This window comes from Pinus tabuliformis, chromosome 1_2, assembly GCF_031772625.1.
Source record: "Pinus tabuliformis cultivar Carrire ecotype Pingquan chromosome 1_2, CPIR1, whole genome shotgun sequence".
Lineage (NCBI taxonomy): Eukaryota > Viridiplantae > Streptophyta > Pinopsida > Pinales > Pinaceae > Pinus > Pinus tabuliformis.
The window spans coordinates 615,924,474-615,936,295 of NC_142298.1; the positions used below are offsets into that span (position 1 = coordinate 615,924,474).

An 11,822-nucleotide genomic window follows, 5' to 3' on the forward strand; every position below is an offset into this window, starting at 1 on the left:
TTATTTCCAAAGTGGTTGCCAATAGACTCAAACCCCTTCTTCCCTCCCTGGTATCTACGGAACAATCAGGATATGTGGAAGGTAGACAAATCCTTGACAACATCATTCAAGCTCATGAGGTGGTTCACTCGTTGACAAGCAACAAGAAAGCTGGAATGATCATGCAACTGGACATAGCCAAAGCCTATGATAAGCTAAACTAGACTTATATCAGAAAAGTTCTCACTGCTTTTGGGTTTGATCATAACTGGGTCAGATGGGTCATGGCCCTAGTTACTTCACCCAGTTTTTCAATCCTGGTTAATGGATCACCCTCGGAGACTTTCACTCCTTCAAGAGGCTTAAGGTAGGGAGATCCACTCTCTCCCTTTCTTTTTATACTCATGATGGAAGGGCTGGGACAAATGATCAGACATGCCAAGGTAGAGGGTGCAGTCAAAGGTCTCCAACTTTCTGAAGAGGGTCGTGCCTTAACCCATCAACAATTTGTGGATGATACCATGCTGCAAGGAATCCCTACGGTCAAGGAAGCTCTTGCCTATAAGAAAATCCTGAGAGACTTTGCAATGGCTTCAGGTTTGGAGGTAAATCTTTCTAAATCTAAGATTTTTTTTCTTTAACACTCACATTTCCATTCAAAGAAATATAGCCAGAATCTTGGGCTTCCAAAGAGAGCTCCTCCCCTCGAAATATTTGGGTGTTCCTCTTACAGCCAAACCCTTACACAAGAGTATATGGGAACCTGTAATTAACAAGTTGCAAGACAAAATCAGGAAGTGGACTTTTAGATCTCTAAATTTGGCCGATAGATTAGTGCTAACCAAAGCTGTCCTTCAATCCATCCCTGTCTTTATGCTATCTGTTCTCCTAGCTCCTCAAAGTGTCCTACATCAGCTCAGATCCATTCAAAGGGACTTCCTTTGGGGTAAGGGGGAGGATCATAAGAAATGGGCCTTGGTGGCTTGGGATAAGATCTCCAAACCCAAGAGCTTTGGTGGGCTAGGTTTGGATGACCCTGACATACTCAGTAAGGCTCTAGGAGCCAAATTATGGTGGCGATGGGTTAAAGAGCCAGAGGCGCAGTGGGCAACTGTTTGGAAAGAAAAATATGCCAGCACATGGCACAACCAGGATCTAATAAGAATGTCTGGTCACAGAAAGGGCTCGCACATTTGGAACAAGGCCTGGGATAACCGGAGTTTGGTACAAGGAAACAACTTCTGGGAAATAAGAGATGGAAATCTCAGCCTATTCTGGGAGGATAGATGGCAACAAGAATCTATTTTATTAAACGAAGACCTAAAGGATCTCAAGGAAAACACTGATAACAATGGACTTTCTAAGGTCAAAGACTTTTGGGAGCAAACCAATAACAATGACAAATGGAGACTCTGGAGGAATCTTGACTTTAGGGACAACAACACCCTGAAGGCTAAAGCAGAAACTCTCAAGGAAATGTTAGATCAGAGGAAGATTCTGAAATCTGAGGGCCACGATCAGCTGAGATGGGGCAACAATAATGAGGGGGTTTTTAACCTCAAGGAAGCAAAGCTCATTCTCCTTGACCTTAACTCTCAAATTCCGAATAAAACCTGGCTTAACCTTTGGAGACATAAGGGCTGGATGAAAATTAAACTATTCATGTGGCTGGTTCAGCATGGGAAAATCCTGACCTGGGACAACATCAGGAAGAGGGGTATTTTGGGACCCTCCAGATGCCAGCTCTGTGAGGCTCATGAGGAAACTATGGAGCACCTCCTCAACAGTTGTATGTTCTCCTCTAGTTTGTGGGATTCTTTTGCCTTTATTTTCCATCAAACGGATAGAGACAAAAATAATATCTGCAACACCCTGACCAACTGGAGGAGAGATTTTTCAGACAACTTAGTTCTCGCCACTGCTTGGACTCTCTTTCCAGGCTTCATTGTTTGGAACGTTTGGAAAGAGAGGAACAACTGAATCTTCAAAGATGAAAAGAGGACTTCCCATTGCATTTTTGAGCTGATCTTAAAACAGCTCAAGGAAACGGTCAGCACCTCAGTGCGAAATTTCCCTAAGAACCCCCCTTCGGCTACCGACTTGGGAATTCTCTGTGAGCTGGGCCTGCAAAACATATCTCCTCAGGGTCTGGATAGAAATCTCATCTCCATGAAGAATACTAACGATATTTGGCATCCTCCTCCAAAGGGTTATCTGAAATTCAACATAGATGGAGCTTCAAAAGGCAATCTGGGTACCGCTGGTTATGGAGGGGTGTTAAGAGATGAGAAAGGTAGTGTCCTCTTCATTTTCCACTGTCATCTGGGGCAAGCTACTAATAACTTGGTGAAATTGATGGCTATGGAGCAATGTTTGGATTTCCTGAATCAGGAAAACAGGCAAAATGTAATAGTGGAGGTGGACTCTGAACTTATCATCAATACAGTCAAGAAAATCAGCAGGGGCACTAAGCCGGAAAGAGCCTCAAAAAATTGGAGACTGATTCAGGGCTTTCAGTGGATACAACACCACTTACAGAGCCTTCGTACAGTGGACTTTAGGCATGTTCGAAGATCGGCGAACAAGTTGGCAGACTTGCTAGCCAACCAAGGTGTTATCAGCACAGAGGACAAAGTGGCTTCAAATTGGAATGAGTTGCCTCGGAGCAGGCTTAAGGAGATTTTACATGAACAGGCAGAAAGTGATAGGTCGGAATTTTGTGGCAGAGCCTTGGACCATGAACCAAGTTGACTCGACCTTGGGGATGGATAGCCTATCGAGGGGTCGTGTTTCTTTTCCAACCAGCTTTGTGGTGGACGGTTCCTCCGTCATTAGCTCGGGCAGGGCGGGAGTCTCGATTGGCACTTTCGGCAGCTGCTTTTCCAGAAGTCGGCAAACCGGCTATGGAGAGATTTCCCGGCGATCGCACACCCCGAAGGTGGAAAGCGGTTTTCTCATTTTGGCAGCGATTCCTATCAGGAGGAGACACGTGGCAGTGGGGCTGGTTTGAATACCACCCTCATCGCTGGCTAAAGCTCGACTTTCTTTGTAGGTGTGATATGAACCATGTTCGTCTGATCCATTTTAGAAAATCAACGGCGGCGAAAGGTCGTGCACGTTGGGAGATTGGCCAGTTAAGTGGCGTGCTTCTTCCCTCAGCGATTTTGTCCGGGGCCATTGATTTGGGCCCGTCGGATTTTCTTTGTAGTTTAAGGAGTACACTTTGCTTGTCAGTGTGTTTTGGATGGACCCACCATGGATGTTTAGTTGCTTTGGGGCATGGTTCTCTCCATGGCCCAGGGGGGGCGGTGGGGCCCTTTTTATTTTTGATCAGTTCCACTACTCTGGTTCCTTTTTAGCCTTTTCCTGTTTAGCTTTGCTAGGTGGAAAAGCTTGTTTTTTGAGAGGGTCTCTCTCCTTCGTCACCTGTCTGGGTGGTTTTTTGTAAATTTGTATTTTATTAGTGTTTAAAGAAGGTCCTACCCTTGCTTCAACAAAAAAGAAGAAGAAAAGGACTAATTTGACAATGACATTAAGGTGTGATAAAGTATAATTTATTTTAAAATCAAGAGAAAGTGTTGAGCAAATATATTCCATCGTTTTCACTTCCAATTCCGAGTCACGTCGAGATTTCATGCAAGAAGCCAACCCAGTCTCTGGCCCTAACTGATTTTATTATAATTTGGATGACATTAACGTTAAACAGCCAAACGTCATACAGATGACACTCCAAATTCCAAATTTGGCTAACGATATTTTGAATGTTTTAGGGCGTTGACAAATAACGAAGAAATTAAAATTCAACTTCAAAATCTCACTGAAGGTATTGAGAAAGATTTGACGAGAGAGTAATACTTTTGACTGGGATGTGAGAATCTAGTGGTAGCCTAGCTGAATACTGAGGAGAGAGTAATATGGATTTCCTTTTCCTTTGCTCATCAGATACAAATGACTTCCCTGCTCAATCACTTTCCCATATTCAATCACAGGAATCAAGTTTGCATTCTGAATGGTTGTCAGTCTATGAGCTATCACAATACTCGTTCTTCCACCTATAATTTTGTCCAAAGCATCTCCTCTTGAACGATCTTCTCCGATTGCTTGTCCAACGCATTGGTTGTTAGAAAAATATTATGATGGCAGAGGAGCTCAAAAATCGATTGCGGGAGAGTAGGTAAAGTCAACTTCAGTTGCGGCAGGTAAATCTTAGGTTGCGGACTTAATTAAAATGCAGGAAATAGCTCACGACAAAACAGAGTAAAACAAAGGACTTAATTAAAATGCAGGAAATAGCTCTCGGCAAAACAGAGTAAAACAAAGGACGGTTGCGGAAATTTACTTGTGTAAGATTAATACCATAACGCAACTAACCATAATTTATATTATATGTAAAAAAAACATAAGGAAATATATTCACATCATAAATGGATGTTGCAGCTCCAAGTGGAAAACACAACAAACTTACTGCAATTTACCCATAGAGTAACTAGTTTTCACGGGCCCACCAATATTTCCTCCATGATTTTTTCCTCACTACCACTCCGTAAATCTAGTTTTCACGTGCCCACCAATATTTTGCTCCACTATTTTCTCCTCACTGCTTCACACACTCTAGCTCCCTAACTTGCCCAACATGCCAAGCAATACAAATGACTTTTACTTGCATATTTATCTTAACATACAATTTTGATATTAGTTACATGACAGAGAAAATATTTAATACACAAGTGTGGGAAATAGTCACAAAGTGAATGTTTTCCCATATCTATTTAATAAACTTCATTAAATGCCTTAACTCCTTTGCTATGTTGCCGAATGGTCCATGCTATACTTTTGTTCTGACTTCAATCCTTCTGCCTGCAAACAACATCGCAATCGTGCAGTGGTTGACTGTGCAAACAAAATCGCAATCGTGTAGTGGTTGACTGGGCAAGCATGGTGTTTGTTAGTTGGTTTAAGGTAGTGGTTGGGATTATTATTTCCAACAATGGCGGCCTCGTCTAGCAGTAATATGCTTGGATTCTTTATAATCGCCCTGGGTATAGCAATCTGTTTCTTTTTCCCTCCCCATAATTGCAGTCCTTTGTCTCCACAATTTGTTTCGTATTCTTTCTCCAAAGAGCTACACAAATCCAAGTTAAATTCACAATAATATTCAGTCCATCCTAATTTATTCTAGAAACAATCTGCTTAATCACAACATATTGAATATATATATTATTGCATTAACATTCTATTTCAATTGAAAGATTGCAGTATTTACCTGATGAAGTCATGAGCATTTGCAACCTTTGCAGCTTCGTTTATCTCTACCTCACTTGCATTCCCTTTTCCGTAGATAATGTTGTCTTGAGTGTTTCCTCCAAACAGCGTGGGATCTTGATCTACCAGAGCTATTTGGTTCCTCAAACTCTTCAAATAGAACCTCCTGATGTCGTGGCCATCGATTTTCACCGATCCTTTTAGGGGATTGTAAAACCTTTCAATTAATCCAATGATAGTCCATTTTCTGGATCCACTTTGTCCTACCAGAGCCATGATTTTGCCTTCTTTTATGGTCAAGAAGAAGTTCTTGAAGATCATAGCACCTGGACGAGATGGATAAGCGAAGTCCATGTTTCTGAGGTCCACGTTTCCTTCTATCTTATCCACTTTCTTGCCTTTCTCATCCTCTAGGTTTATGCGGATTTCTCTGTCCAATATGCCAAACACAGATTTGACAACATCGAATCCTTTAGCAATGTCACTACTCATAGTTCCTACTTCTGCTATACCTTTTCCTGTGGTTATAAGAATGAAGGAAATTTGGGAAAAATCTTTGGATGTGATTTGTCCTTTTGATACAAGGTTTCCTCCATACCAAAAGTTCAAAGCCGTATTGCATAGCGTGATGCATTGCGATGTTCCAAGAGCGAATCCTGCAAACAAAGATTGTTTGATAATCTCTCTGCGAGGTTCTTCTTGATGCTTTTGGGAGAGAGAGAGGATCTTCTCCTGTAAAGGGAAGGCACTAATAGTGTGATGGTTAGCCACAGCCTCTGTTGCAAGTTAACTACCTTGATCTTGAGCTTTTATAGCCTTTTGAGACATGGCCTTGAGGAGAACCCTTTTAGTGTCGAAACATAAGATAGTAATGGGTTGCACTACGATTATTACAACTGCAATACACCACGCTATTATGAAAGCCATCGAGAAGGCTATTACAACAGTGACCAAAGTTTCTACAAGTAACGATATACGATCTCTAATAAGAGATCTCACCTGTATCACAAATTGCATATTCGAACTATTAGAATATTGTAACACAATTCACAATTTTATTGGAATATTAAAACTTTAAGGTCAGATACTTGCCGCATTAGCATCTTTTGCTAGTTTGGAGCAAACAGCTCCACTAGAATTCTCATCATTATCAAACCACCAAATCTCAAATGTAAGGATTTTGGACAACATTCGCTCTTGAACCCTTTTAGTAAGATATTCCCCCATAGCTGCAAAACTGTAATGTTGTAACATGTTTGCTGAAAATGATATTACTCCCATAGCCACAAACATGAAGGAGTAATATTCGATACTATATTTGATCTGGTCATGGTCTTGAAGGAAAAATATAAATACATTTGCCCCAAGAAATAAGGGAAAAACATGTTGAACTGCGCCAGAACCTAAGGCTCCTGAACAACCCAATAGAGCATGCCTCCATTTTGGGGCATTTAAAAGAAACAATTGACGAAATGAAGTGGCAAAAGGGAGCTTGTCTTCATGTACCAGTTCTCGATTGGTCAATATAGATGCGTTCGAACTCAATCTACAATATATGCTAGAACTCCTTGTTACCAAAGACTCTAGCATAGTAGTGCTTTCTAATCTATCATATGGCTTATCTACCGTAGCCTATTGTAGTTTCACAAAACTAGTGTATGCTCCATTGGGTTTACAGATCAGATCTTCATGCAGCATACCAGTCTCAATCACATGACCACTTTGAACCACTGTAATCATGTCTATGTTGCGGATGGTGGAGAGGAAATGAGCTACTACAATAGTTGTGCGTCCTACTGAAGCTTTGTCTAGAGCATCCTGAACGATTCTCTTCGACTCTGCATCTAGAGCACTTGTGGCCTCGTCTAGAAGAAGTAGATGAGGACCCTTGAGCATAACTCTTGCAATATCTATATGTTGATTTTTCCCTCCTGACAACTGGACTCCTCGCTGACCCACTTGTATTTCCCAAATGAAGAAAGTAAACTCAAATTGATTGCACATTAGCACTGAAGAATGAGGGTAAAAACCTAAATATTACCTGTGTGTCATAACCATCTGGTAGTTGACTAATGAAATTGTGAACGTTTGAATATTTGGCGACAACAATAACCTGATCCATGTTGGCTCCCTCTTTTCCGAATAAGATGTTCTCCTTGATCGATGTAGCAAAGAGTGCAGGTTCTTGACTTACTAGTCCAATTTGGGAATGCAACCATTTCAATTGTATCATTTTAGTGTTCACTCCTTCCAACAAAATCTCTCCAGCCAGGGGCTCGTAGAACCTCTCTATCAACTCCACAGTTGTAGACTTGCCAGACCTGCTTCTCCCCACCAACGCAACAGTCTTGTTTGCAGGAATGGTTAGACAGAATTTGCGAAATATCTTGGATTTTGTTCAACATGGATATGCAAACTCAATGTTTCTAAATTCAACTTCACTACTGACCTCTTTCAATGTTTTTCATTTTGCATCTTCCCAACCAATGATCGGTTCTCTGTCAAATATTTCAAAGATGTGTTTACAAGCAACATGTGCTTCTGAAAAGTATCTAATATTTGGAAGTGCAGTCCCTAGAGTTCTGTAAACACAACAATGCTTTCAGAGATTTTGCTTGAACTTCAAAAATGTGGTAAATTTCCCATTGTAGGATCAATTATAGAATTACATGAGAAAGAGAGATGAATAGAGCGAGAACACTTACAAGCCACCCATAAGTATGCAACTTGACTCCGCGAAATTCCTTCTTCTACTAGCACCATGATACATAACCAATCTGCTAACCTGCCAAGAGTTGAATGCCCACATACCGAAGGTCACTCCTCCACTTCCTGTTGCCAAGCCTTTGACAAGATCTTGTTTAAGCCCAAGCTTTACATTCCAATTGAGCATAACGGAGAACTTAGCCATTGTCCTCTCCTCTCCAACGAAGGCAAAGACTATCCTAATGGATGAAAGAGTTTGCTCTACAATATTACTGGCTTTATTATATGCTTCGGTGAACTTGTGAGAAGTCCCCACCAGAATCCTTCCATACATTATGCTAGGAATGATCAGCATGAGCATGAAAGGAAATGATGATAATGCCAGTCTCCATGTCAAGTAGAATGCCAAAAAATAACTACTGAAGAATAAAGAAGTATTCATGACGAATTTGGGTAGGTGAGGATGGACATTCTCCTAAGAGAATTAGCAATATTAAAATTAGAAAAATTAGTAAAAATTCCAAACATTGATAAATTAGATGAACTTAATGAAGTGTCTTAACAGAATAAAGTAATAAGATCACACTTTTTCTGGTAAAACTTCCTGTATAACGAGAGTACCATTAGTAACACTGGTAACCACTTCTGTTGTGGTAGTTCTTTAGGTATCGAAGAATCCTCGCCCTACCTCAATACAACTTTAAAAGATCTTATACATATTCGAGATGCCTACCTTTCACTGGTCCTCGCCCAACAGAACGCCTCTCATTAAAAAAAGCAAAGAAAAGCATTAGTCATAGATAAGATCATGAAAAACCATTTAACTATAGAAGTTGTGAAAGAAACAGGAAGATGTGAAACAAACAAGAAGATGTTATACCTGGTGAGCACCAGTATTGCAGCAAGAATGTTGCAACTCCTGGGCTACTAACTTTACTTTTATCAACCCGGTAGTTCGTAACAAACTTGGAAGCGTCGGTGTTGTATGCACAAGTACTAGCTCTTACTGCGGGTTGTCACTTGGTCAATCGGCGCAAGATCACTAGGAGCTCAAGCCAACTTCTATACATCTTAGAAGAAGCTCTAAATGTGATGAAAGAAAGAAATATTACTCTATTGAGGCTATTCTAATTGCAGAATGGAAAAAGATTAGAATGTAAGGCAAGACCTAGTGAACCCTAATTAACAAGCTAATTCTACTTTTGCCAAAAACACTATGAAAACCATGAAAGCAGTGCCATTACCTACTCAATATAGAAAACGACATCTAACCATGCTATTTCTGAAAGTAAATAAGCAAAAAACATATTTTTGGGTTTTTATGTGAATTTGGCATGCATCTAACTTATTATGTGTGAGTGTGGCAGTGAACAGGTGACATTAAAGGGTGGTTTTGGAGCTTGGAAGGATGGAAGATGGTGTGGATGGATGCTATGAGGTCTTAGGTGGCCTTCTGGAGGCTTTTCCCACACTCGGCATTCAAAAGAAAGCCTACAGGAAAAAATACAGGAGGACACAGGGAAACTACAGGAGGAAAACAATGAAATTACAGGAGGCCTACAAGAGGAGGCCGAGAGAAATTTCCACTAATGTGAGGGTGTGAGAGTGGGTGGAAAAGGTGGAAGAAGGTTGGGGTGAGGTGTTAGGGCACCTAAGTTCTACCATGAACCACCAGGGGAGAGAAAGATGATTGGGTTTGCTCAAGGAGAGGGCAAAAAGTTCTATGAAAAGTGCAGGAAACTAAGGCAGAACTAAGGTGATGTTTGGGAATTCCTATAGGGCCTGGATAAGAGGGAGAATGACTGCTAATAAGTTGGCCTAATGCTAGAAGAGATCTACTACAAAGGAACTGACAGTTAACCACGAAGATCAACCAAACAATGAAATGAGTGCATTAAGGAAAAACAAAGTTTTGCAGTAAAATGGTATAAACTATGATCTATGAAAGGAAATGCTGAGAAATGTTGCAATCAAGAAAAGCATGAAAGAGTACTATTGAAAATCAATAAGTGAAAATGACAAGGAAGATCTGAAGCAAAGCAAAACTGGACTATCAACCTATTAAAAGGCTGTAAACACTAGAAGTCCTATGAATGAGGAAAATCTGTGTTTTTGGGGTAGAAAGAGGGTATTTTATTCAAGTCATGATCCCAGAGGGAGGAAGAGAGGCCAGGGCACTATTTCTATCCTTTTGAATCTTTACTGATCACTGCTCAACCTAGTTCAAAAAGCATAAATGGAAGCAAACTCCTAAATCATCAAAAGCAACCTATTCTTAACCATGAAAGAAAATACATCTAATAGCAAATTAATCTACAAACTAAATTAAGGATACAAATACAAGTAAAGAGAAGCTTGGTTTCTTGGATTGGGCCTTAACCCAAGAGCTTCAGCCCTCTGAGGTAACTTAGTGCTAGCTCAAAAAGGATTCCATCTTTATTATCAAAAAAATAACAAGTTTACATGAAACTGTCACAAAATGATAAGCTCGAAATTTGAGCAGAGTTTACATAAGAAAAAATCTGACCCTAGTGAGACCTTAGGCCTCTCTACTTATACATTTGAAGCTACCAACAACTTCCTTAAAATTGGGGAGTCTTGGCTCCCAAAACTCGAGATAACTATCAGTCATCCTCCACATGCTTGGTTGTCTTCTAGTGCATGATTCATCTGCTTGTACTCCGAGCTGAATGAAGGGGAATTCGAAGTGAGGAGTAATAAATGAGGGGGATTCCCTCCTATAAGTCCTCTCCTCTGTCTTCTTCAAGTTATTGCTACCATTTGACCATTGGATCTTTGACTTTGACCTCGAAATTCATCAATAATCTGCATTAAACACATGTTAGACCACATGGCATCATAACTAACTCAACTCACTCTATAAGCATAAATATAATTAGAAAATCATACAATAAGCTAAGAGAATGGTTGATTTGACTAGGTTAGGAGGTAAAATGAGCCCATATAATTACCCATTTATGAGGGTCATCATCACCCTCCTACTGAAGGTGTTGCTCATCCTATGAGCAACTTAGTCAATCTCCTCATCTTTTATGGTCCTGGTGGCCTCCCTAGCATCCCAAGCTTCTGATGTGGTCTGCTCATGTTGGCCATAAAAATTTTCCTTTCTTTTTATGTCCTTCCCCTGCTCCTCCTCTTCTTCTTCTCTTCTGCCTTCCAGCATGCCTAATAGGAGTGGAGGACTTAGTTTGAGGCCAATCCAATCGACCTTCAGCCTTTGCATGGAGTGCTTGTACATTGGCACTCTTTTCAATGCCTCCTTCAACCTCATGGGGAATGGTACTCCCTGATCTACAAGCTGTGAGGTAAGGTGTTCCATCTTCTCATGCATGTATGCACATAGTCATCCCCAAGTAGCCTTTGCATATCTTCAAAGTGTGCAATGGCTTGTGCTTGATTGGTCAAATATTTGGGGGCAATCTGAGGGTCATTGGCAAGCAGGTTGTGTGTTCTGATGAGTGCCATAGGATCTGATGGCTTACCTCTTCTCATTAATGGCTCATTTTGCTCTTTTATCATCAATATTTTTATTTATGCTACCCTCAATTCTTCATGGTTCATCCATGAGGCCATGGCCATTAGTTGCAGGTCCCATAGCTTGGCATTGGGGTTCCACACATTCATGTCTGTGAGGGCCATGTTATGTAGGTAGAACTCTACCATCTTTGTTTTATCCTCCGAGGTGCTCTGGTCACACAGGTCCATGAACTGCCTGTAGTCTTGGAAAGGCATTATGCCTCTTTGTGCCAAAGTCTTTATTTGGAATTGGAGCCATTCGTCCTTCAGATAGAGGCCATAAGATTTGGCTGGTGTTATGCATTGTAATGCCTCCATGGATAAGCTGGCCATTTATG

At 40.8% G+C, this 11,822-nt stretch overlaps 1 protein-coding gene across 1 annotated transcript; it reads right to left on the bottom strand.

The window, feature by feature from the left end:
- Positions 1 to 4,782: 4,782 nt before the first annotated feature.
- On the bottom strand, positions 4,783 to 8,281 carry LOC149207142 (ABC transporter B family member 15-like). Its single transcript, XM_089397939.1, has 7 exons — positions 8,027 to 8,281; positions 7,283 to 7,588; positions 6,942 to 7,191; positions 6,334 to 6,500; positions 6,036 to 6,240; positions 5,243 to 5,759; positions 4,783 to 5,101 (listed from the first exon to the last, which is right to left on the bottom strand). The coding sequence occupies exons 1-7, from the start codon at positions 8,279 to 8,281 to the stop codon at positions 4,783 to 4,785; spliced, it is 2,019 nt and encodes a 672-aa protein (XP_089254065.1).
- Positions 8,282 to 11,822: the final 3,541 nt, after the last annotated feature.